At 34.7% G+C, this 27,615-nt stretch overlaps 1 protein-coding gene across 1 annotated transcript in view; it reads left to right on the top strand.

The window, feature by feature from the left end:
* Positions 1 to 27,615, top strand: part of ERBB4 (erb-b2 receptor tyrosine kinase 4) — a gene marked incomplete at its 5' end in the record, with an annotated part of 501,305 nt that overhangs the window by 223,771 nt on the left and 249,919 nt on the right. Inside the window, 5 exons of the mRNA XM_039367010.1 lie at positions 4,809 to 4,922; positions 9,513 to 9,639; positions 12,192 to 12,265; positions 15,173 to 15,263; positions 26,111 to 26,310. Coding sequence (XP_039222944.1) covers positions 4,809 to 4,922; positions 9,513 to 9,639; positions 12,192 to 12,265; positions 15,173 to 15,263; positions 26,111 to 26,310 — 606 coding nt within the window. The remainder of the gene's footprint in view (positions 1 to 4,808; positions 4,923 to 9,512; positions 9,640 to 12,191; positions 12,266 to 15,172; positions 15,264 to 26,110; positions 26,311 to 27,615) is intronic.

Genomic DNA, 27,615 nt, shown 5'->3' with positions numbered 1-27,615 from the left:
ACATTGCATATCCTTAATTGGATGAGTGGTACATCATGAGTCAACAATTTTTAATCCAGTGTAGCTGAAACTTACAGAATGGGGCCAAAATCTGGGACCCATGACACCCGAGGCTTCATTTTCAACTCTTGGTGATAATTTTCCAGCAACACTTGCAATCCCTCACTACCTACCAACCCAGCAGCAGCCACTAACCTGCCTTCTGGGAGGAAAGGAGGGGGGAAGGGAGCAAAGAAGGAAAAAAAGGGAGGAACATGGAGGAAGAAACCCTGCACACCATTCCTAGCCCATGCCAACCACACACATGCTTCCCCCTCATGTGCCACTTCTTCACTTGTTTTCCATGACTCACACATCACTTCTTGTGCACACTCCCTTCCCGTGGCACCTCTAACGCACCTTCATGTTCTATTCCTCATTCACATCCCCCTGCACCCCTTCAGTCCCTCTCTCACCTGGCAACAGTCACTTTCAACTTTTTGCTGGCTTCTCCACCGATTCTCTCTCTCTTCAAACTTCCCACATAGTAAGTAAATGCGGAAGTTGACAAGATTTGGAGGGAGGGAAGAAAAGGAAGGAAGGAAGGAAGGAAGGAAGGAAGGAAGGAAGGAAGGAAGGAAGGAAGGAAGGAAGGAAGGAAGGAAGGAAGGAAGGAAGGAAGGAAGGAAGATTTCTGAGGCTCCCTACCAGCTTCCCACAAGGGAAATTCAACTCGATCATTCTGTTTCTCTGTTGATAGTAAGGAAATACCTCAGAAATGGTGATCCAACGGGGCAGGGGTTGTCTAGTGTCTAATAAAATAATAAATTATTTATTCAACTGTGGGGAGATGAACTTGGTTCATATTTGCAGCTAATTTGCAACAGTGTGATCTTTCACTGATTTTAAAGAAATTCAGCAAGCTGCCTGATGGACTAAAAATTTCAGACCTGCCCATTATATAGTTTTCCTATTAAGGACATGTGGAACCTAATAAATTCTGTTTGTTACATGATCCACTTGCCCAAGTAGTTTTTATGTCCAGTACATTTTAAAAAGGGTTTTAAAGAAGAAAATTATTCATGATATTGGATGAAATTACTTCATGCAGCCAAACTGATTATAAGGCAAAATAGCCAAACTATCCTGGATTCCCTCCGTAAATTTGGCTGGGAAATTTGATAATTAGCTAGTCCTCACTTAAGGGAAATGTTTGTTCTACTGTGATTTCTCCTCAGTTAATTTGTGATCTCCTATTCTTGGGAAAAATCCAGAATAAATACTTTTTTAAAATTTTAAGTAGCCATTTTGCCATCACAGTCTTTGGCGTCATTTCATATTTTACTGTTTTCATTAAAGAATAACAAACAAACAATATTCTTCAGTGACTGGTGTTCTTTGGAAATTCAGGTGCCAGCCAGGAACCTAAGAATTATCCAAGTAGTTCTGATTAAACATAACATATTCAACAAGATTTTTTAAAAATAAATCCATAGTTGATATCACTCAAATATTTAGTTCTTACAAAAATGTTTTATCTTTTTGTTATTTTACTTAATGTGCCAATAACTATAGGATTGGCTATCCATTATCTCTTACAAAATAAAAGTTTTTTTTCTATAATCAACCCAATTTGATGATTAGTTCTCCATATTTTGTAATTATTATCAAATTATTTTTCTTTAATTCTGCTATCTCTGAATATAGCCACATCTATAAAAATACTCTTCAATTATTTTGTATCTGTTGTGTTGTTGCAATAAGTTTCTCATAAAATCTCATAAACTTTAACATCATTTTAACAACTTTTTCAATTATGTAATTGTACATCATTGGGGAAACTTGGAAATTAAAATTTTGGCACAGATGCCAGTACATCATAGTAGCTAACCTGTCATGATGTTTATTGGTAATTTTGTTGCATCCATTGACTGATCACATAGTCTACAGTTTCATCTCATTCTTTACAAAAATTGTGTTTCCTACTCTTTTCAGCATGTTGAATCCTTGATTTAATTCTATATGTTTGTATTATTTTTAAAGTCCCTGTATTTCCTTCTTGACCATGCCATTTTGTAACATGGCTAGTCCTAGTCTTGTCCACTTTATTTTAAACTTTTTTAAAAATGTACTGATTATGCAGTGGTTTCTAAGTGGTTTTCTAGTAATTTAGTTTTACGGGTTTGGGATTTTGTTTTGTTTTTTTGCTTTGGCTACTTTCAGGATTCTTAGGTTCCAGCTGATATCTGAATTTTCCTTGGTTACTCTGATAAGCATTTTCTCTTTGATTGCCTGGAAATAAGCATTTAAACCACATTTTTCCTCAATTGCCTCTTTTACGTGCAGTAACACCCTCAAATTTTTCATGCTAATTGTAATTGATTAACATCACTTCATAGATGCAATGCATATGCATTATCATCATTTTTTGAGATTTTCTGATTTAATTTATCCAATTTAAGCTGTGTCCTATATATATACCAAATATACCAGCAGTATATTTGATTATAGGTACTATCCATGTATTCACGGCTTAGATTATATTTCAGCCATTTAACTTTGAATTTAGTATTTTTTGCCCTTGTTTTAACTGTCGATTTTTCTTTGAAATATTTTAATATCATTTTATCAATCAGATCTTTTGTGCTTATAAATTTTGGCAGTTTATTGGTTCAGGAAGGATGCATTTTTAAATATATATATATATATAATGTGAAATTGTAGTTACTAATATACCAATTAGCAGCTTGGATATTGTTGATCACATTATGCCACATGATTGACATAATTGCTATAGTTGCTTCCAAATGTACCATTGTTTTTGTTTTTTATTATTAAAATGTTCTATCAGTTGTCATATATCAATGAATGTTTCTACTTTTTAATGTTTCACTAATGAAAATATTAGGGTCATCAGAAATTAAAGCCAAATTTAATGTATTTCTTCTCTTTCTTTTACGTAAAGGTTTTTAACTTTTTTTGCTTACTTTTAATCATTCATGATGTAATAACCATGTCATTCATTTTCATTGAGCCAACATTCTTCTTAATCTCTTTCCTCCAAATTGTATTTTTATTATGGTCATATGGGTTATTTTGGATAGCACTCCAGAATGTTAATGTTTCATCTTTATCAGGACAAACATTCTATCTTTGTTTTATAAAACAACTGCTCATTGTTTGACACTGCTGATTTTATTAAAATTGATTTAATCTAGTTTCATAGCAGTTGTGTTTGAAATAGCTGTCACTCATTTTAATTCTTCTGAGATATTTTCAATCGTCTTACTGCTAAGATTATATCTTTTATGTAAACATACCTTGATATTATTATTTTTCAATTTTGGTTTCCTTCAAATTCTTCTGATTGTTGATATCAATTCATAATTTATTCAACTTTCTTTCCAAGTGAATTTTCTCTTTTGGTGATTGATTTTGATGCTTTTTTACAGCATTCTAACTCTGATGTTAGCTGCTGTGCTATAAATTAGTTAAGTAGTATCAGCAGCCAGTGTTTGTGATTTGGTATGTTCTGCTACCAATTTGTGAATTTTGATATTTCTTTTCTACTCATATTTTTCAGTGGTAGAAGCTTTTTCCTATAGCTCAAGTTTTGAAAAGCAATAAGGTTTCCATCATTGAAATAGAAAATTGTGTTCAATATATTTTTCCTTTTAGTTAAAAACTAGTGTTCAACATTATTTTGCTCAATATTTTCATTCCTTTTATCAGCATTGTAACGGGTGATGAATGCTAATAAAATTTGATATTTTATTTTATTTATTTGATGATGAAATAAGTTTTGTGTTGTTGTTACCAATATTATTAGAATTTTCAGATAGTTTTCCAGATCTTGCAGTTCAGTACCAGTAAAAGCTTTTGTTCCAAGAAGAAATTTTCATTGTTCCCTTAATTGCTGGATTTCTAAATCTGGGTATTTATGGTTCCAAATATTGTCTTTAAAATCCCCTAGTTGTTGGGTTTTATTAGAAATAGCATTTAATGATTGCTCAATTTTCTTCACTTTCCTTCAATTTCAACAGTTTCCTTCACTTTGCTTGATATCCCAGATGCTTTACAGCATCATTATTATGGTTGGTCACACAGCCAGTCAAATATTTAGACTGGATTTGGCATTTTTAATTGAATCCTTCTCAAGAACGTGGGATAGGCAGATGTTGTATGATGGTGGTAATCATCATAGGATGTAAGCTGTTTCAATTATTATTAGCATTATTATTACCACTACTAGTTACAAAAGATTGCCCACTTCTGAAGCAGTTTCTTAGAGTTGAAAATTAATCAGTTGGATAATTGTAGACCAGTATAGCAGCTAGTTCTATCTTTATATCATGGGGGCATTTTGCTTACTAACTGAAATAAAATTATTTTTTTATAAAATGTATTTTATATAAATTAAATTTTATTTTGATGGTTTCATTTTAAAATTGATTGCTAATATACTAACTATTCAAAGCCTGCTGTAGTTTTTATTTTATGTGATGGTAAGAATTGATAGCTTCTATTGGATATACTATAGATATATTTCAAAATATTATTCTCATTTTAAAAAGTTACAGTGTCAATATGTCTTGGGAAATAAAATTGTAAAGAATGTTAAATTATCAGTAAAGCATGAGAATGTGAATTTGAATGACATTTCAGAAAATAAAATAGAACATCACAGGAAAGAATATGTCAAGCACTAATATAAATGTAAGTCCTGCCTCTTAACCCACTCTGTCTCTTTTGAAATGGAAGTTGGGACATTCATTATTTGCAGCTTGAGGCTGATTGTTTTTCATTGTTTTTCCCTCTATCCCTTTTAGATAACTTTGTGGTTGATATAAGTTCGTGTGTACGTGCCTGTCCGAGTCCCAAGATGGAAGTAGAGGAAAATGGAATTAAGACATGTAAGCCATGCACCGACATTTGTCCTAAAGGTAGGCTGCCTTTGTTTAAAAATCCTGTGTAGTTCAGTAAATGGTAGTTTTGCAGTTGGAGTCCAAACCCAGTTTGGGTTTGATTAACTAAGGACAGCTATTTGATCATCTAAGGTAACTGTAGCAATCCTGTGGAAATGTGGTTTCCCATAGTCCACTGAACATAGTCTTCAGTAGCTGGGGTTGTTCTGAAGTTGGTAGAGTCCAATCTCTGGAATAAGCTCCCAAGGAGTTGCTCCTTCATGTTCACTTCTCCTTTTGGGGTTTGCAGTGTTCTCTCCCACTTCTCCTTTTCCTTAGGCTCAAGAAAAGGCAATGAAACCAACGATGCATTGCATTGAATATGCAATATTAAAATTAGGGAGCAACTTTTTATCAGAAAAAAAGGCAAATATGAACTAGTTGAACAGGATTTATGTCCCATTGTCTGTGAGCTTTATTGTGCTCCTGGCAATCAGAAAATTATTTCTGCATAGAGCTGGAGGAATAGACTATAATCACATATGATAATAGCAGAAGTACTGATGGGAAGATGGTTTAAAGTGAAGAAGGGGAAATTAACTTTCTTGCCATTTTGCAGTTGAGAAATTTCTTTTTAATGTCAAGTATCAGGTGAAAGGATCAGGACCATACGTTAAGTTTCAGTTCAAAGATTTATTGTTCAAGCCTATACACAAGAATCTAGTCAACTAATGTTCAATACTAAATTGGTGCCATATATAAAGACCAACAGAATTCAAGAGAGGTTGGAGTTGGACTGTTTGTGGCAACATAACAACTCAAAACTCATGACACATGTAACCTAGCTCTGCCTATTCATATCCTACACTGAATCCCATTTTTTAACCCAGATTGCAAAATACATATGAAAAATGATGTGACTGCTTTCCCGGGTTCTCCCTTTCCCAAAATGTTTAGCCTTTTTTTTCTAGATTATAATTCCCTTCCAATGGTGCACTTTCAAGGGATTCAGCATCTGGTCCTTATCCACACATCTCTGCCACTGTCATCACTTGTTTAGACATAAGATACTCTGGAGTATGAAAGAGTGTGCTTTAAGTGGTGCCATTTGTACACTCCAAACTGGATAGTTTCCCAGTTTCAAGAGAACACCTAAGGACAATGTGTAGCTAACTCTGTATATATGTACTGGATGAGTACATTTCCCTTACACATCTCCCAGTAACTGCCAGTGTGAAGGGGAAGGGCGGCGGGGGGGAGAAGCAGGGCAGGTCTATGTGCCCCATTCTCTGCTCAGTTTGAAGACCTCATGCATTTATGCAAACACATTCAGAATATTAAGGATATGTTTACTAAAGCATTTAATCTGAGCTTTAGTTTTCAGAGACAGGGAAAATATTCTAGTATCAACATACCTCAAATATTTAGTAGTGCTTTCTGGGATGAATAATTTCTAACACATTGCTTGAGAAACATTAACACTTGCTTACCACATATCAGTTTCATTCAGTTTCTACAGAGCTGTGCATCTTAAATCTGTTCAAAGAGAACTATCAACTTCAATAGAAAACTATACCTAAAAACATTTGATTTATTTAGGTCAGAATGGGGACTGATTTTGTTCCTTTGTATGATTTAATGTCCATTGTGAGCTTTCCTCTTGGTTAACATACTCTTTCAGATATCATATTTTCTATGTAGAGCTATGTCTGCATGCAAAAAATACAGGCACATATGGCTAAATTGTTATCATGCCATAATTTGTTCATGGTGCAGAGTTAAACATGATGTTTACTACTGAGATTCTGTTGATTTCAGATTCAAGATCACAGTAAATATAGCAGGTGTTGAAGTTCAGACTCCCTCCCGGTTGATTCTGTGAAGTTATTAATAAAACACCTCAAAATTCTTGACTTTTTAGGCCTACAATTAGCCAGATGAAGAAAATTTCTGAGGGAAATAAATACTCTGACTCTTCCAATCTTTCAGATTGTGATTATTATTTTCAGTAACCATTGAAAGTCTTTATCTCATCATTTAGAAATAAAGATAATTCTCCTTTACAAAGCAGGGGAAGCCCTTAAAATATTCTCTGAATGTTTCCACCTAACAGTTTCAACCATGAGAAACATGATTGAGAAATGGAAGTTACATGAAAGCCAGGGCAAGTTTAAGAAGACTAAAAGAAATGTCTGCTAGATCTTCCTGAAAACTGGCTAGATCTGCAATAACAGAATCCACACATCACTACAAATGACTTGCTGGAAAGTTTAGCTGACACTGGAGTAAATGTCCCCAGGTCCTTAGCTTGTGTTCTTTTTATGAAATTGATTTGCATGCAATAGTTGTTAGAAGGAAACCTTTTCTGCAATCTCATCATAGAAGTCCAAAAGCAACACTAGAAAGACCCTCAGCTGGCCAAACAAAACTTTTGTTCTGTCCAAATGGGGTATTACAAAAAACTGATAGAAAAGATGCTCAACCTTTGCTCCTGCCATATTCTCAGTTCTCCCTTACTCTCTTCCTCTTTTTTCTTTCTCTACTTGTAAATTGCACATAAATACTAAGGTAAGTATGCATTCAAATTGGTAGAAATTAGATACCTGAACAACTGGTTCTCTGTGTGGACACTGCTTCCGGAAGTCTGTTCTGGGCTTCTGGAAGTGGCATCCACGCATTTCTGATGGGCCGTTCTGGGCCTTGGAGGCCTCTGTAGCTCAGAATAGACTTCCGGAAGTGGCATCCATGTCCTTCCAGTGGGCCATTCTTGGCCTGGGAGGCCTCCGTGGCTCAGAATGGACTTCCAGAAGTGGTATCCATACCCTTCTGGTGAGCCGTTCTTGGCCTGGGAGGCCTCTGCGGCTGAGAACGGACTTCTGGACGTGGCATCCATTCACTTCCGGTGGTCCATTCTGGGTCTTGCCAAAAAGGGCTATGGTTTCAGCTGGTCACCGAAATCAACAAAAAATTAGCTACCGGTTCTGCCAAACTGGTGCAAACCAACTGAATCCCACGACTGACTTTAACTTTGTAAAAATTTATTTAACTTTTTATGGCTAGCACAATTGGAATTGGCAATTCTGTTGCTAAGAGCTCTAGCCATTAAACAAAACATCATATGATTCTGACTGGCAACTTTACTTCTGTGTTCTCTATTTATTCTGCCTGTTGTGAAGCTTGCAAATGATTATGTGATTGCGGGACATTTTGACATTCATAAATGTACTGTACATCTGTTGCGAAGCACCTTAATGGCGATCACATGACCATGGGACATTACAACAGTTGTACATGTCAGGATTGGTCAAAAACGTGCTGTTTTTGAACAACTGTAACATCAAATGGTCGGCAGTCAATAAAGTGAGAACTACTTGTACTATGTAAAGATTGCTTTGCTTTGCTTCACTTTGGGATTCATGCAAATGTATCATTTGACTAAGGATATTTAAACTTTATACATAACTGTAACCCCTTAGGAGGAACAATCAATTTTATGAGCCTTACCTGAAGATATGAGGGATTTGAGCCCTATAACACTCTGTTTAGAGTTATTGAATCAAATATTTCTTTTTTCCTCTCTCTGTGGGGTTAACAATTGTAATGAGAAGGAAATCTTTTTTATTGCACAGGGTCAAATAATCCATTTGATAAACTATAAGAAAAGGAATAGGAATAAAAGCCTCAAGATACTTAAAAATGTTTCTGGATTTTCAGTAAAGTAGTTTGAAGATGTTTCACCCATGTTTTTGTTGTTTTGATTGTATTAATAAAGATATCACCCAACTATTTTTACAGGATTTTAAACATTAGTATTGCTCCATTGTGACTATGAAAAGAGTTGTAGCTAGAAGGGTTCTATAGTGTATTTCTTTGATTTATCTTGCATGGTTTGTATCTTTGCATAATATTTCTAGTACTGTTACTATAAAACAACTCTTTTATGGCAATACACAGTCATGTGTGCAAGTCAAGGCATTCTATAGATTGCCTTATAAAGCATTTCCTAACATAATTTGGTTTTATGTTATGCTCAGGGCTAAGCATGGATGAAATAGAGAAGAGATTTTCTTTTTAGATTATTTATTTTGAAATGAAAGATAAAAGAACAAAAGATGGAGATTTATGTCCGAAGGCCCTGGAATATATGACTTCAAAAACCAATGTGAAATTCTTAAACTAAGGATTTCCCATCAACTTAGAAAAATTAAACATAGCCATTTTCTTGACTTATTGACAAAATAGGTTTCTTTTTCTGATTCCTTTCTCACTATCGTCAGTACTTATTACTTCCCAGTTCATAATATATTTGTACAAGATCTGTCCCAGTTCACTTCTGATCAGGTTGCCTTGATCACTGCATTCAGTAGTGATACATATGTCATAAGCAACTGCTTTAGAACTTTTCTCTCCATGTAAGTGACTTTCTACTAGAAATATAATTACAATCATTCTGTGACTAATCCATTTGCTACAATGTAGGCTTCATTTTTCAGTCTTACCTGTAGTAATTACCATACCACCTTGCCGCACTCCATTAATTATAATTTCAGCCTAGGATGTCATTAGTCACTTATACAAAGAATCCATATATATGATTGCATATTTTTACAAAGTTGTTTATTTTTGCAGCATGTGATGGCATAGGTACAGGAAGTTTGATGTATGCTCAAACTGTAGACTCCAGTAACATTGATAAATTTATCAACTGCACCAAGATCAATGGGAACTTGATCTTCCTTGTCACTGGAATTCGTGGGTAAGTGAAAATTTTATGACATCTAATACCAACATTTAAAAAAAAATAACAGTTGCACTATGCAGCAGTTCTGTCATTCAATGCTGAAATGAAATACTAGGCCAAAGTTGTTTCACCTGGATACCTATGAGGTTACATATCTAGGAAGATTATGTAGTGGGTTCATCCAGGTTTAAATTTTTAAGCATAAAAGTTGATAAGATAACATTAAAAAGAACCTTTAGGTTACCACACCTTGGCATTAAAATAAAGATGTCTCACACTACTGTCTTAGTTTGGATTCTTCTGTGGATTTTATGAGAAGATTGATCAAAACTATTTCAGAGATTTTGAGCCCAGTTAGTATAAATCAGTGTAGCTGAAAGAAATGCATTGATCAATTTCAAGGAAAGCAGAGGCATAGGAGACAACCAGAGTCATAGGAAAATCACTAAATTTTGAAAACTGAATTGAAACCCATTAGAAAAAAAGTTAGCTTTAGAATGGAGGTGCTGGATTATGCAAGGTAGTTTATCCTTTAACATGAAGATTGTTTGCTAAAATTAGCAAAAAGGAATTTCCTATCAGTATAATATATAAGAATTGGAATTGGAACCACCTGTTTGTCTACTTACCTATCTATTTACTTATCTACCTATCTACCTAATCTAGATATTATAGAACCATACAGATTCTTGGTGGTTCAAAATAACTAAGAGCATAAACAAACTATTCAGATTAAAACATCCATGACAAATTGCCACAAAACCATGAAAACCTTAATAATAATAGATTATAACAAGTATTTTCATGTAATGTTACCATGTATACTAGATTTCCTCAGTTAATTCTTCTTGCATCAGGGACCAAAGTTTTTTTTAAGAATTGGGTACCAAATAAATTTTTATTTTAATTGACTGAAATATGAGATCATATTTTTAAACATTTCAGTGATTTGATTGTAGGATTAGAAACTATAGTGTTCTGTCATAGTGTTGTGTCATGAGATTTTACTCATTGTAATTTACATCTGAAGAAATTACAAGTACTTTGATATTTATTAGGTGAAATATTGATCACCTTTGCTTTCCCCGAAACTAAGTATCTTATGAATGGCATGCATGGCAGTAGGATAGTGCAAATTATCTTTATTCAGTTTAATTGATTGCAGTAATTTTGTATGACATTTTTCTTTTCCTCTCCTCTGATTTCTGGAGTAGTAATTCACTTTGGGGAAATTGTTGCTAGACATACAGTAGGATGCTAAATTTAGAAGCAAAAGGTACAAATTTTGGCTTTTAAAATAGTGTAATATTGTTCTATGTAAAAAGTAGAACAACTTTGGTTCAAGTCATATCAGTAACCACATCTCATTGTTATCTATTTTTCCCAGAACAGTCTAAACACAATTGTAGTGATTCTCTATAGAGAATACCTATGGGGTTAGATAACCTTAAGCAAAAGAACGTAATGATTGCTTGATCGCTGTTTTAATCATATTTAATTAGTAGGAACACTGTATTAGTATAGTATAGACCTGGAACTTCACAAGACCAGAAAAAACATGGAAAAGTAAAACTGCAGCAACATTTCTGCATATGTTTTATATAATATTTGGAATTTAAAACAATTGAATAAGTCTTCAAATGATTAGTTGTGTTTCAATAATGCAGTTTGCTGGGTGACTGGAAATCAGAATCTGTCTACTGACAACCATGAATTGAGTTCCTAATACATGAAGTGCATTTTAATTTAAGGAATACAAACTTTGAACTTTACATACTTTCTTTAAAGCATGTTTTTCTTCCAGATGGTAGTCCTTTTACAGCAAAATTATGCTGAATAAAAATGTATATTGATGAAACTAGTTCCATGAAACAGATTCTAAATTGTGAATAGGAAATGTAAATAATTTTGATTGTCTGTTATTTGATTTTAAATCTTTGATTTTAATGTGAATATTCTTTTGTACTCCTTTCAACCTCAGAATAAAATCTGGAAATGATTCCATTTCTTAATTGTATTACTCAATTCCTAGTGTTAGTCTCTTTTTCCCAATCTATCCCTCCACTTATTTTACATATCTATAGAGATAAACAATTAAATGCCCCTCAAACTTTCTATATGTGTTATTTTTCTGTGAATGAAGAATAGCAATGGAATATTTCTGTCTGCTTCCAAATGCATAAATTCAGTGTGTAGCCATCAACAATACGATAACCACATGGGAGATTTAAAGATTCAGACAATTTGGCATCTGCAATTTAAGGTGTGATGAGATTTGTACTAATTTAAACTGGCAGAAAACTCTCTTCCTGGTTAGGAAAGGTAAAGGTAAAGATACCACACAAGATTTGAGGTAAATCCAGGGCTTTTTTTCTCATAGAATGCCCAGAACGGAGTTCCGGCACCTTTTTTGGATGGAACCTTGTAGGGTAGGCAAGGCGGGTTGTGTGACATGTGTGAGTTCTGGCACCTTTTTTTTTTTTTTTTTTTAGAAAAAAAACACTGGGTAAATCTGTCTGCATAATTTCATACTCAAATTATCACAATGTGTCATTGCTATCTTCCAGGGATCCATATCACACAATTGAAGCAATTGACCCACAGAATTTACATGTCTTCCAAACAGTGAGAGAGATAACAGGTAACCTACATAATCTGAGTAGTCTGTGCATTTGTTTATTCTCCTTTTCAATGCATGCTTTTAAAAGCTAACATTGCAGTATGATAAGTGCATGAACAAATTCTTAACTTATTTTCCTTCTAGCCATGAGTTCACAAGATGGCCCTAATAAACTACAGATAGTCCTCCATGTATGATTATTTGCTTAGCAACAGTTAGAATTAATGATGGCCTCTGAAACAGTCACAATCTAAATGTGAACTTACAATTGTTGCCCTTCCGCCATAGTCATATAATAACAAGGCACTTTGCTGTTGGCTTGCAGTTATGATCAGTTGCAGCATTCTGCAGTCACATAAATGCAGTTTGTGATGTTTTTTGCTGGTTTCTGGCAAAATCATCATTGGTTAAGGTGGATTTATACTTATGATCGCATGACACAACTTATGACGATGGTGACTCAGGTTATGTTGTAAAAATGATTGTAAAATTGTTCTGTTCACATGTTGACTTATGACTGCAATGACTTATGACTGCAATGGGAATTCTGGTTTCAATTGTTGTAAGTGAGAGGACTACCCGTTCTGATCCTTTGGCTCAGTTCTATCCTCCATTTTTCTGTATGAAGATAATATCATGTGCTAATTATTATGTATTTTTACATAGTGAAATGATATATATGCTTGACCATTATAAATCACTGCAGTATATAATTGCAAAGTATTATCATTAATGTGACTATTGTCTTCCTTAGTTCCAAAGAACTTTCCTAACTATTAGGAAACTGACTTATGAACATTTAACTTTATGAAAGGGTAACTTGTACAAGTTTATCAAGTTTCATCTGTTTTTCCATTAATCATCCCAGTCCAGATACAGAATAACCTGTTTTGTGAATTATCTGCTAACCCTGAGATGGAGATGAGAATTCATAAAATCATAGGGCTGGAAGGGACTTAGGAGGTCTTCTAATTAAAACCGTGCTGAATGCAGGAGTATTTATTCTATCCTGAACAAAAGGTTGTCCAATCCGTGCTTGAAAACCTCCAACAATGGAGTACTCGCAACTCCGGGTGGCAAGCTGTTTCACTGACTAATTGTTCCCAGTGACAGGAAATTTCCCCTTAGTTCTAGGTCGGGTCTTTCCTTAACCTGCTTCCACCCATTGCTCCTTGTCCTGCCTTCAGGTGCTTTGGAAAATAAATTGATCCCCAGTTCTCTGTAATAAATACCAGAAATGACTATCATGTCACCCTTAAATCTTCTCTTTGTTAAGTTAAACATACTTAATTCCTTTAGCAGCACATCATATGATTTAGTCTCCAGACCCCTTATCATCTTTGTTTTTCTTCTCTGCAGTCTTTCTAAGGTCTCAGTATCTTTTTTGCATCACGGCGGCCAAAATTGGATATAGTATTTCAAGCATGGCCTCATTAGTGCAGTATAAAGTGATATTGTCACTTCTTGTGATCGTGATGCTATCCCTTTGTTGATGCAGTCTAGGACTGCATTGGATTTTCTGGCAGCTGCAATATATTGCTGGTTCATATTTAAGCAGTCATCACCAGGACACCTAGATTCCTCTCACAGTTACTACTGTTGAGCCAAGTCCTGCCTATCATATACCTGTGCCTTTTCATTTTTCCTGCCTAAGTGCAGGACCTTACTTTTCTCAGCATTTTGTTGGATATGGCTCAATGCACAAGTCTGGCAAGACTCTTCTGAGTCTTGAGTCCATCTTCCAAAGTGTTAGCAATTCCCCCTAGCTTAATATCAACTGCAAATTTGATGGGTTCCCCTATTGTCTTCTCATCTAGATCATTTATGAAGATATTGAAGAGCATTAGGCCCAAGACAGAATCTTGAGGTACCACATGCTGAATGTGGTTGATCAGCCAATTTCAAATCCATCTTTTGATGGTATTGTCTATGCCACATTGTTTTTGTCTTACCAAATAGTAGGTTGTGGTCTACTTTGTCACATGCATTATTGAAGTCTAAGTATACTATATCCTTAGCATTTTCTTATTCCACTAATTTAGTTAGTGGAATATCGAAGAAAGCAGTAAGATTTGTTTGGCATAATCTACTTTTACCAAACCTATGCTGGCCTGTAGTAATCACCTTGTTGATTTCTAGGTACTCACAAATCTGCTGCTTGTTGATATTTTCCTGGATTTTCCCAGATATTAATGTCAAGCTGATTGGTTTGTAGTTTCCTGGATCCACTACCCCCTTTTTTTGAAGATGGGAACCACATCAGCTCTTTCCCAGTCCTCTGGTAGTTCCCCAGTGCTCTGGGAGCTCTGAAAGATTCTGTTCAGTAGTTCCGAGATCATATCTTTTTCAGAACCCTGGGATGTAAACCATCTGGTTCCAGTGATTTGAACTTGTCCAAAACAGTTCCAAAGTCTCCTGCAAAAAGAACAAGAGAGGCACTTACTCTGCCGAAACTCTGAGGCTGCTATGGGTTACTTCAAAGTTCAATTCTTTTGAATTATCCTATTCCAGCTTGAGCTCTGGAATTCATCAAAATATAATGGTCATTCCTACTATATATCTTTCTACTTCAGTTTTTGTTTTATGTTTCAATTATATTTCAATACAAATTTTTATTTATATATTAATGTTTAATATTAATATATTTTATGCAATACTATATATTAAAACTTAAGCCACAATACTTACAGTATATTAGCCTTTACAGGGCCTTTGTTATTATCTTATTTGGTTTGGGAGATTTTTTTCAGTTATTTTTCAAACAACTGTCTCCTCTGTGGAGAACATTGTGGAGAATAACTTCTGTTTTAAATTTACAGGTTGGACAGCTCCAAATGTTCTCTGCTCTTAATACAGTTTTCAAGTACGAAATGCTACCATAATTGCAGCAGGCATATTTTCTAATTCCTTTGATTTCATTTTCTGTAGGATTCCTGAATATACAATCCTGGCCTGAAAATATGACAGATTTTAGTGTGTTTTCAAATCTGGTAACTATTGGTGGAAGAGCACTATACAGGTAGGATATACATAAGTATATATTTCTATTGTTTATGCTCTCAATTATAAAAAATACTTAGGAATTATAATTTAGTAAAATAGTGTTGAGATTTTGATTTAAAGTTTTGGTCCCATAACCGGTCCTTTAGTAATAGGCTGCCATGAACAGTGGCTTGGATTTTTCCTCAATTCTAACACAGGGAAGGACCTACTGAACACTTGAATTCATCTATTCCATTCCGTTTATACTCCTGTTTGGTATTTTTCATCATTTTCCATTTTAATTATATTAGTAACTAGGTGGATTTTATAATTGTGTTATTATGGCTCATTGCACAGTCAACCAGATGTTTCGACTGGATTTGGCATTTTTATTCATATGCTGAGTCCTTCCCAAGAACCTGGGATAGGTGGATCTTCTTCTCTGATGATGTCACATTGTCACAGGAAGTAAACTGTTCCAAGAAAAGTTGCTTTTTGTAATTGACCAATGATGGCTTTATTAATGCTGATGGTGTTCAAGTAGTACTCCAGGTATTTTGAGTTTGAACCCAGGCCACATATTACTATTACTATGCTACCTTTCATTTTCTACAGTCATTCTATTTCTATTTTCCTGTGTATTTTGTTATCGGTCCAGTTCTTTATTTTCTATTCTGCTGTCTCCAGCTGCTGCCATGTCCACTATTATTATTATAGTTCATGGCACACTCAGCCAGATATTATTATTGTTGTTAAAGACTTAATCTTCAATTCAATTCAATCTGGAACTGGTAAAAACTTAACAGTTCAAGCCGTAACCAAGGATCTAAGAGCTGTTAAGGTAATGTCTGAGTATATAGGCAGTTCCAAGTAAGGTGTTTCTTTTTTTTTTTTCAAAGTCAGAATATTCTGGTCTGATAAATTCAAAATTTCCACGTATCTAGGCAGTTCTTTGGCTATTGCTCCAAGGTTTCCTATTATTATTGTTACAACCATTGATTTCTTACTCCACAATTGCTCAACTTCAATTTGCAGGTCGCAGTATTTTGTTATTTTTTCTAGTTATTTCTCTTCAATTCGTGCATTACCTGATATTGCAATATCAATGCACCATAATTTTTTCTTTTCCACAATAGTGATGTCAGGCGTGTTGTGGGTCAGATGTCTTGTCTGTTTGGATTCAAAAGTTCCACAAGGTCTTAACCTGTTCATTTTCAAGAACTTTGTCAATTTGGTGTTCCCAATAATTTTTGCTGCATTTGAACCCAAACCTCTGGCAAAGCTTCCAATGTATAATTTTGGCAACTTGATCATGATGTTGTAGATAATCAGTCTGTGAGATTTTGCTGCATCCACTGATAAGATGATCTATTGTCTCATCTTTCTCATTGCATAAGCAACATTTGCTGTTGTTACTGACATGTTGAATTTTTGCTTTCATAAAATTGGTCTGCAGGACCCATTTGGCATTTTGGACAGCCAAAATGAAACATTCCGTTTCTTTCTTCAGCACGCCTGATCTCAACCAATCTCCATGTTACTTTGTATCTACCTTTCTTTCAATGTCCTTCAGGTATTGACTGTGCATAGGCTTCTTTTTCCAGCTAGACTCTTGATGCTCAGTTGTTTCCTTTCAATATTCTGCTTTCAATCTTGTTGTTTTCAAGATGTTTCCCTTGTTCACCTCCTTTAGCAGAGGCTCTTTTGCTGTTTTTATGTAGTTATTTAAGTCTTGTTTTTCTTCTTCCATAGTTTGTTTCAACCATAAGAGTTCTCTGCCATTCTGAAATCTAGGCAAGTACAATCGATCAATATCACTTTTTGGGTGCAGAGCATGGTGCATTATCATTAGTTTTCTTGTCTTTCAATCCAAGTTATCAATTATCAATTATCCAATCAATTATTCCAGCTGAGTATTGTATTAAAGGCCTTGTCCAGGTGTTAATTGCCTTTATGATAGTTCCTCCACTCAGCTTTGATCTCAAGATTTTCTGGACTTGCTTTATATATCTTGTTGAACTAGCTTTCTTGACTTGGTTATGCAACAAAAAACTTCCAAAACTCCTACGTACTTGTACCCTTCTTCTGGTGTTATTGCTGTTATCAAGTCTTCATTATCAAGTTTGAATCCATCATCTTCAACAATTTTTCCTGCCTTAACAGCAATTGTTGCACATTTATCATTGCCAAATTGCATTTCAGTGTCTCTGCTAAACTCCTGAGTGCTTTTCAGCAGGGAGCTCAAATCAGCTTTTGTTTTTCCAAGCAGTTTTAAATCATCCATATAGAGCAAATGGGAAATTTTCAATCCTTTTTAGCCAATTCATAGCCACAGCTTGTTTTGTTCAAAATGCTTGTTAGTGGCTCTATCGAAAGTACAAATAACAAAGGTGACAATGAATTACTTTGGAAGATTCATTGTTTGATTTCAATTTCACCAAGTTCTTCTTTACAGGCCATCAACTTAGTTTGCCATAGCTTCATGTAAGTCTTCAAGAATTTCTAGATGTTGCTGCTAATTCCAAAAATGTCTAAGCATTTCTCAGTCCAGCTGTGTGGAAAACTGCGTTCTTATAATCAATCCGGGCCATGAACAAATTTGTTTGTCTTTTCTTTCAATTCTTCAAAACCAGTTTATCAATCATCTTTGGTTGGTCTTTGGTTCCTCTTGAATTTTTGCAGCACCCTTTATGTTCTACAAGCAGCAAGTCCTTGTTTCCTAGATATCCATAAATTTGGTTTTCAATAATGCCTGCAAGTAATTTGTATGTTGTTGGCAGGCAAGTGGTTGAACATCTTCCATTCTAGTCACTTTTACAGTGCTTTCAACCTGCTTGATTCATTTTCCATTCCCATTGTGCTTCTTGTTGTTTTCCCACAAGTTCTTCCAAAATTTCAGGCTATTTTCTTTGTTAGTTTTTTTACTTGTGGTAGCACGATGTTCACTTTCAAGGGTCTTATAAAAATGATGCTGATTTGCTCAAAATTGTGAGTTTTGCTGAAACTGCATTATTCGGTTATTATATCGCTTTATTTTCTTCGCAATAGCTACAACTCTTTGTTTCAACTCTTTAACCACAAATGCAATTTCCTTGTTTTTCAGGTCATATCTTGTTGTCAGGCTAATTCTGATTTTTTTATTCTTCAGGTTTCCTTACCTCAAATTCTTCAAATTAGTTAAATGCAACAGAATTTTCTTTATTTTTAAATCTAGATGGATTTTTCACTTTGGTTTTCCTTTCTTTTTTTTTCTATTGAAATTTTTATAAAGTTTTTACAATAAAATCCCTCCCCACCACCCTCCCTCCACCCCCCCTTAACCCTCCCCCCCTTCCCAGAGCCGAATACAGAGCTAAAAACAGCAGAAGAAAAAATATAAAAATTAAATAAACATCAATCAACTATATATAAATCCTAAAAAAATAAAAAAACCCTTAACTCCATTACATTAAAATCAACATTAAAAATCAACAAATCTAACCATATCAACTTTACTCTATAAATTATTCGAAAGCTAAATAATACTTTCTAATCCCATGTTTATTCTGAACAAAATTTACCCATCTTTTCCATACAGAATTATATCTCTCTTGTGAATGGTCTTTCAGATAAGCTGAAATTTTAGCCATTTCTGATAAGTAAGAAACTTTAAAAAACCATTCCTCTAAGGTAGGCAAGGAATCTTTTTTCCAATATTGCCCAATCAATAACCTTGCCGCCGTAATAAAATTCAACATTAAAGTAGTCTCTTTACTATCACAATTTTCAATAATACCTAACAAAAATAATTGTGGTGTAAATTTTATCTTTCTATTAAAAAAATTTTGAATATTCCACCAAATCTTAATCCAAAATGCCTTTATATTTCTGCATGACCACCAAATATGAAAATACATTGCATCCATACAACCACATCTCCAACATTTGGGTTGTAAATTAGGATACATACGAGACATCTTTTGTGGATCAAGGTGCCATCTATAAAACATTTTATAAAAATTTTCTCGTAAGTTTTGAGCTTGGGTAAACTTAACATTCCTTACCCAGATTATCTCCCATGTAGCTAATGAAATCGGCTCTTCAAAATTTTGAGCCCACTTAACCATACAATCCTTAACTAATTCCGTTTCTGAATCCAATTCCACCAAAACGTTATAAACTCTTTTTATATGGGCTCGATTTTGATCTCTAATTTACTTTGGTTTTCCTTTCTTAATTGCTTTATTCTTTCTAATTTTCAAGTCCAATTCTTTAGTAGTAACATAAGCTGCTGAATATTTCTTCTTCTTCTTCTTCTTCTTCTTCTTCTTCTTCTTCTTCTTCTTCTTCTTCTTCTTCTTCTTCTTATAATAATAATAATAATAATAATAATAGATTTAATCTTCAATTCTATTCAGTTTGGGACTGATAAAAACGTAACAGTTCTGGGTTTGGCATTTTTGTCTACCTATTGAGTCCTTACCAAGAATCTGGGATAGGCAGATGTGGATGTTTGATGGTGTTACAGATATTGTCATAGGACGGAAGCTGTTCCCAGTAAGGTTGCCTTTTGTAATTGATTGATGGCAAATTTATCAATGCCAATGGTGTTCAAATGATGCTCCAGTTGTTTTGGAAATGTACCCAAGGCATCTATTACTATTGGTACTACCTTTGCTTGCCTTTGCCACAATCGTTCTATTTCTATTTATAGGTCTTTGTATTTTGTTATCATCTCCAATTCTTTCTCTTCTCCTCCTCCTCCTCCTCCTCCTCCTCCTCCTCCTCCTCCTCCTCCTCCTCCTCCTCCTCCTCTTCTTCTTCTTCTTCTTCTTCTTCTTCTTCTTCTTCTTCTTCTTCTTCTTCTTCTTCGTCTTCTTCTTCTTCTTCTTCTTCTTCTTCTTCTTCTTCTTCTTCTTCTTCTTCTTCTTCTTCTTCTTCTTCTTCTTCTTCTTCTTCTTCTTCTTCTTCTTCTTCTATTATTGTTATTGTTATTATTCATTGCACAGTCACCCAGATGTTTAGATTGCACTTGGCATTTTTATCCACTTCTCAAGTCCTTTCCAAGGAACTGCAATAGGCAGGTGTTTATGTTTGATGGTGTTAGAGGTGTTGTTGCAAGATGTAAACTTTTCTAAGCAAAGTTGCCTTTTGCAATTGACTGATGGTGATTTTGTCAAGGCCAATGGTGTTCATGTGATGCTCCATATGTTTTGGGATTGTACTCAAGGTGCCTATTATTATTATTTTGTAATGATTTCAGAAATGGCAGCTTTGAGCAGTTGTATGCATTTTTCTTAAATAATTTATTAAACATGGTGGTGCTTTTAAAGATTTAATGGGGAGGCAAGGGAGCTCCATTCTCCATACCAAATTCTGTTGGCTCCCATAATTCCTGCTTCTTTGCAAAACTGCAGTTTGTGTCCAACTTCTCCTCCTTGTTCTTTCTCCATCCACCTTTTTCAAATGAGCTGATCTTTTGATTTTTTTTTAAAAAAAGGGAGAATGAATCATAGCAAAGGCTTTGTATCTTTATCCAAAAGGGAATATTCAGAATATTCAGGAATATTATCTGTAATTGCTAATTCATCACAATAACTACAAAACATGAACCCAAGTGTATTTTAAATCCATTTTATTTTGGCTTTTGCAAAGACAACTGTTTTAACGTTGAATTTGAATTCTTGAACTTAAATAAGTAAATTTTATTCAAGTTGCTAATATTAATATCTATACAGAAAATCTTCAAAAGAACAATGCTATGTAATATTTTGTTACAAAGTTCAGTGTAAACTGATAGACTAGTCTCCTTTAATCTTACAATTGTGAAATCAAAGAGATTGGGACAATCATCCTGGAAATTTCCAGTTTAGGATAAGTGTTTTGCAAGAAAATTGGTGTAGAATGTAAAACTTTGATATGCATTGGAGTTAAGATTCAGAGACGAGGGAATTTGCAGAACACAATTGCACACTGATTCATAATATATTATACTTTATGTAGTTTACCAGTTTGGATTTCAGTATGCTTTCATCACCAACATTTTAATGGAAGAATGAAAAGTGTCCTTCTACCAGCAGGAAAGACTTAGGGTAAAGTGTAAACATCAGAGTGGTGTCAAAGTAGTCAAAATATGTACTTTAATTTCATAATGTTATAAGATACTTCAAGTTGTAGCTTTACTGTCATTAATTGTCATCATTGATTGCTCTGTACATTGCTCTGTTTTTTTTGTTTTTTGTTTGTCTTAGGAAACAGAAGAATATTTTGATAGATGGTTGAGATATTTGTACCACATTATAGAGCATGGAATTTATAATAGCTTACATAATTCATTTTTTAAAAAAAACATGTTCAGATAAGAAATCTGATGAGGAAAAAGCATTGCTTTAGGGGAAAGAAAATCCTGCAAAACAGAAAGGGCTTGAATCAATTATCATCTGATGTATGGCGAACCACAGTGATTATAACTAGTATTGAACATTTAGAAATTTCGGTTATAATCTGAAGTTGGGTTTAGATTTTTATCTAGAAGAGCCAGAAGGTAATTATTTTATGTTTTAAAGAATCTAGCAGAATTAACGCCAGAATTTACATTCATCAGTTTTCTATTTGGAAAAATTTCATAGTTATCTCCATTTTACAGAGCTTTATCGTTTCCTTGATGTTAAGAAAATGACTAGTTGCCCAGAAAAGTAAAAATCATAAGCCAAAACGAAAGCTATCTATATAGAAATTTGTAAATTTGTACATAATTTGTACATAAATAATACAAATATGGGTCCTTTGGCATAAAGGCCTCCTACACCAAGCAATGGTCTATAATTTCCTCTTTTGATCATTGTATTATCACAGGCTTTTCAGAATGTTTCCTTATTATCGAAAACAGTGATAAGGGAATAATATTACATAGTTTGCATGACAATTGCTCTGAATATAATATAATTAACTTCTCCCTTAATATTATTCTCAGTTTAGACAGTCACCATCCTGGCCATCTTTGTATGCATTATGAAGATTCCCTATTTTTTTCCAAACTACACATTGGTAATACTACTGAGATTCTTACATATGTGAACATGACCATAACATTTAAATTGAGCAAATGTACATAAAATTTCAGTGTGGCTAGCTGGAAATGCTATGTTTACAGCCAACATGGAGGTCCATGAAACCTGAGTCAAACATGCAATAGGTATGCAACAACAATCCAGGAAAGTTGACTTCATTGTTCCTCTGTGAACTGTATAACCCAGTCTTATATATCTGTGTTTGAAATTTCTAACCTGTGTTTTCAGACATCAAGTTTGTTATTTAGCTTTGTTAGAACAAGAGTAATGCTGTTAAGAGATAGTTTGATGCAGCAGACAATAGGTTTTAGGCCTACCTTAGGTGTGAAAATAAGCTAAGTGATTGGGCCAGACACTTTCCCAACCCTAGCGAGAAAGTTCTGGCAAGGGACCTTTCCAAAGTGTTGCCATAAAAAATAAGAGTCAAGGCTGACTTGATGGACCACAACAGCAACAAAACAATGCTGTTTAACTTGTTTGCTCCAATCAGTGATTCTAAAATGATCAAATAAATCAGTTGTGGAGCTTTATAATCCAGTTAAAGATTTTGATGTAGCTTATTTCTCATTAGGATTGCTGTTCAGTGCAAAGATGTAACTTTTGGGGGGGGAACATTGTTACATATGCACAAATCCAATGCAACCAAATTCCCATAAAATAAGTAAAAAGTACCCTTTCGTGCCATTTATTTGTTAGTCTCAAGATTTGACATCTGGTATCACTTCTAAATACTTTAGTAGGAGCTACAGTTTCAGTTCTAAAGAGCTGCTACTACTTTTACAACATGGGTGCCAAATTCCTTAGGAATAATCTTAAAAAATTCCAGGAAAGAAGTGGGAGACTGGAGACAGCTCAACAAAAAGCAGACCTGAGGACTGTGGTGGGATGAAGAGCCAGCAAGATCAGATCTTCAATCTGATGTTCAGTAATTTGTCTCCAAACAAGGAGAGGCCTTGAGATCACCCACAAGTGCTCCAGAGAGCTGATCTCCATGAGGACTCTTCAAGACAATAGTCTCTGGCAGGTTTAGACCTATGGGAAACAAGGGAATAGCCATGTTGCTCAAAACGTGGTTAGCAGTCACTTTCAGAAATTAACTGCTTTTAAACCATTAGGATTATTTGGACTGACAAGTTTTATAACAGTGGGTGAGTTTCCTTTAATCCTTAGGAAAAGAAATTTTAAATGCATTTTTTTGTTTCGAATTAATAGCAAAAGCATGATTATTATTTTTTATTTTAGAAAGTTACAGAGGGACTAAAAGTCCAAATAAATTTGAAATTAGATTTTAAGTTATTTTTTATTTTTAAACATTTTAAGAATTTTTAAATTCTTTTAAAAATATAATGATGTAAGGTCAAAATTGGACACTTGAAAGGGAACTGTAAAGATTACAATTAAAGGATAACACTCAAATTTGACTTATAAATACAGAATGAAGCAAAATATTTTAATATTGGACATATTGAAGGATATTTTTGAACGATGGATCCAGAAATTAATTTTAAGAAGTTTTGCCTATATAGACTATGGAAGAGGAATATGTTTTTTCCGACAAGACTGAGACTGATTTGAAAGTGGATTTAAAAATGACAGGCTACATGAAAGAAAAAGAAAAAGAAACTGACTGATGTCTTAATATTTAAAAGGGATATGCAATTAACAGGCCAAGAAAGTAACCTGGGTAATTTTCCTACATAGGATTAACAAAAATATAAATATTGGTTTATTTCATCAAGGTTAAAACAGATAATTGTTATTTCTGGTAACCCTTAATAGACTTTTGCTGACATCAGTGTTGAAATGACAAGGCTTTGTGGATAAGAGATAGGATATGGGAAAAAGTGTGAGGGATGGTGCCTATGGAGGGTGCGGTAGTGTGATGGACTAGAGTGAAGGGGCAGTTTCCCAGGAAGGAGGGAGCACTTTTCGAGGAGACAAGAGACAACACGGCCTGGAGCTGGTTAGGAGACAGAAGAAGAGAGTTAGGAAAGCCACTCCCTAGACTCTCCCAGGGTACAATTTATCCATTAGGGTGAGAGTAGTAAAGGTTTAGTCTGGCAAGATTCTATCTATTTGGTGTGAGCAAATAAAGAACTGAACTTTGGCTGGATTATTCTATCTTGTTCTTGGGCTGGGTGTAATAAGAAGGAGTTATTTGATATTTTAAGAGAAGGCAATCAGTTACTAAAATTATTTATATTTGTTGTGATGAAGGGGAAAATCACTTTATTTCTTTACCTTTACTATATTATTTTTGTTCTTTTCTATTTTTCTTTCTATTTTTTTCTATTTTTACATTTCGGCATCTTCCTTTTTTTCCTTTTCATTTTTTTAGTTTGTATTAGTTTTTATGGTTGTAGTTGTAATCTTTAGTAAAATAACTATTAAAAAATGAATGATCTTAGTAAGGATAAGCTGAATCCAGAATTTGTAGGCATCTCAGAAATCTGAAGTCCAGATCCACAAACATCCTGCTCATCAGAGGAAAGTATGACTGATTTTCACTTCTGCTCAAAATAATTGGGAAACACCACAGTTTAGCCATTTTCATTAGCCAGATTCCACACCATTTTGCAAAATGAATGAAATGTTTTTTAATGGTAGAAATTAGTATTTTGCCTCTTCTTATTCCTCTTCTCATCTAAAAATCCAGTAAATCTAAATAAATAAAGCTTTAAAAAATGGGACCCACCCCCTTCTGGTGAAACTATAGCCCTTCATTTAGATCACTTGTCGTCCTCCAGTTGATGAGTCAAGGAAGTTCTGGTTACTAATTCTGGAATGGTCTACAGCTATGGAAATGGTTATATATGGACCATACTCCATTCTGGTCTTTAAATTATGTTAAACACAAACCCTGTTCTGTTTGATTTTTAGATGAGATGTTAAAATATATGTAGGTTGGATATCTACATTTTCCATAATGAAAAATAAAGTATTTCTTGTAGCACATTCATTTTTATTTCTTTTTTTCCATCCTGGAGCACATCTTGGTATAGACAACCACTCTCACTGAGAGATTAAAGATTGTAAGGTTAGCTGTTGCAGGCTTCTTTATTTCACTATCTTGAAATACAGTGATAAAATGAAAAAGATCATTCCAAGTCAAAGCAGGAAAAAAAATAAAAAAAGCAAAAACACAAATGCAGTATTCTTGGTTCAGGAGATGCTCATCTGTTACATTGATAATATTGTTGACTGCCAGGAAAGCATTTCTAATAATAGGAGGAGTTTACACCCACTTTCAAACTTCTCTTCTACTGAAGTCATATGGAAAAACAATAAGTTTGGGTCACCAACAGGTACCCTTTGCAGTAATGAAGTATTAGTACAGTATTGGCTCTTTTGGGCTTTTCCTAGTGATTGTGGCAAATACTGCAGTCTTCCTGTTCTGCTGCTTCATTCAGCATGATTCTCCACTTGGTTGTGTTCCTACACGTCCTAGTCCAGGGACAGTTCCGTAATTTGAAAAAGTTGTAGCTAATACTTGCATTAATTAGCTGGATATATTTTTAGCATTTAAGTAAATCAGTCATGCTTGATAATGATGATATCTATCTTTTCAGTTATGGTTTAGGGAAAGCATATTTGGGTTAGTTCAGATCTCTGGATGGTTGATTTTTATGAAGCTGCTTTTAGTACCTTGAGTATTTGTGGCTTTGTGCAGTGTTTCCTCCTAGTGCCATGTGATTGAATAGTGTAAAAATGGAGAGCAGGTGCCTAAATTAAACTGCTGTTCCATTCTTTGAGCTTCAAGTTCTTAAAGTAAGGGCGTGATTCTAATGCACCTATGACAATACATGGATTTGTTGTTTTCTTTTTCTTTTTCCAGTGGTCTTTCCTTGCTTATTCTCAAGCAGCAAGGAATTAGATCTCTCCAGTTCCAGTCCTTGAAGCACATCAGTGCTGGGAATGTTTACATAACTGACAACAGTAACTTATGCTACTATCATACCATCAACTGGACCAGCCTTTTCAGCTCACCTAACCAGAAGACTGTCATCCACAGAAATAAGAAGGCTGAGAACTGCAGTAAGTATTTTGCTCATGGTAGATGAACTAAATTTCTCTCTCCCTCTCCCTCCCTCCCTTCCTCCCTCCCTCTCTGTCTCTCTGTCTCTCTGTCTCTGTCTCTCTGGGTATATTGTTTAGAACTAGAAAGTGGTGATTAGTTACTCTGTGAAACATGAAATAATCTAGAAAACTTGCACAAAAGGTCAATATTATTATATTTGTAGGATGCATTGGAAATTTCTTAATAAACCTACCTGTTTTGAAAATATCCAAGGGGATAGGACAGTGAAACCTGGTTTGCTGAATAAATATTTAATGCTTTTCAAGAACATTTTCTAAGAACAGGAATTCATATTTTGATCAGCCTTTATTAAGAGTTCTCCCATCCACTTTTAAAACCGATCTTCCTTGAATGCAGAGACTGGGATTTTCTGTCCGAATTGATACAACGCATGTGAGGAAGGTGCAGCATGTAGCATCTGGCCCTGAAATCTCTGCTGTCACTTTGTCACAATCACAAAACCTGTTTTGTTGTGTTTTAAGTGGGGGTGGGGAATAAGTAAAGGAGGAGGCCTTTTCTTATAACTCCCTGCACAAAGCAAATATAATTTGCCTGTCCCTGAAAATATTAAGAACTTTTTTCAGCTCCACTCCAATATGCAGAAAGTTCCTCCCCCTTTTCACTGATTTGCTCTTAATTATTTTAGAAGCAACTGCTTAAAGTGTTTTACAAGGCAAAGAAATAAGTATAACAAAATCCATAAAGACCCAAAGGCAGCAATTAAATAATAGACAGAAACACTGACACAAAACTAGTCCTTCATAATAGAGTCAAATCCTCATTTCTAAAACCATTTTATCTGTTGGTGAAAAACAAATACGAAGTAACACTGCTTAAGCTCTTCGGGACCACTGACATCTGCAGTGTCACCCCTTCCTGTTTTAAAATGTCAGAGGAGCATAGCAACCGATCTCTCCAGAGATCCAGGGGCAAGTTCACAAAAGAAAACAGACAGGGTTTTCAAGGTGATAGTCAGGCCCTGACTGTACTCTGAAATGAACTGGTAGCCAGTGCAGCCAATTCTATAAATATCTGTGACAGATTCTGGCAAGAAACCAAGAAAACGGCTCAGCCATTACCAGTGGGTAATGTCAGCAATGCTGCTGCTTGCCACTCCAGACTTAGGGTTGTTAGTGAATCTGTGCATGGACTGGACTGCACAAGGAAATCATCAGTGATCCACCACAGGTCTTCTGACACTAGCAATACATATGCCAGAGCCCAGGGAATCCTGCTACGGCACCTCTAGCCAAGCAATTCCC

The sequence above is a fragment of the Crotalus tigris genome, unplaced genomic scaffold (assembly GCF_016545835.1).
Source record: "Crotalus tigris isolate CLP2741 ecotype Arizona unplaced genomic scaffold, ASM1654583v1 scf7180000020523.1239640, whole genome shotgun sequence".
In the NCBI taxonomy this organism is placed as follows: domain Eukaryota; kingdom Metazoa; phylum Chordata; class Lepidosauria; order Squamata; family Viperidae; genus Crotalus; species Crotalus tigris.
Note: the sequence above shows the minus strand (reverse complement) of the source record. Positions and strands in the feature narration are given on the sequence as shown.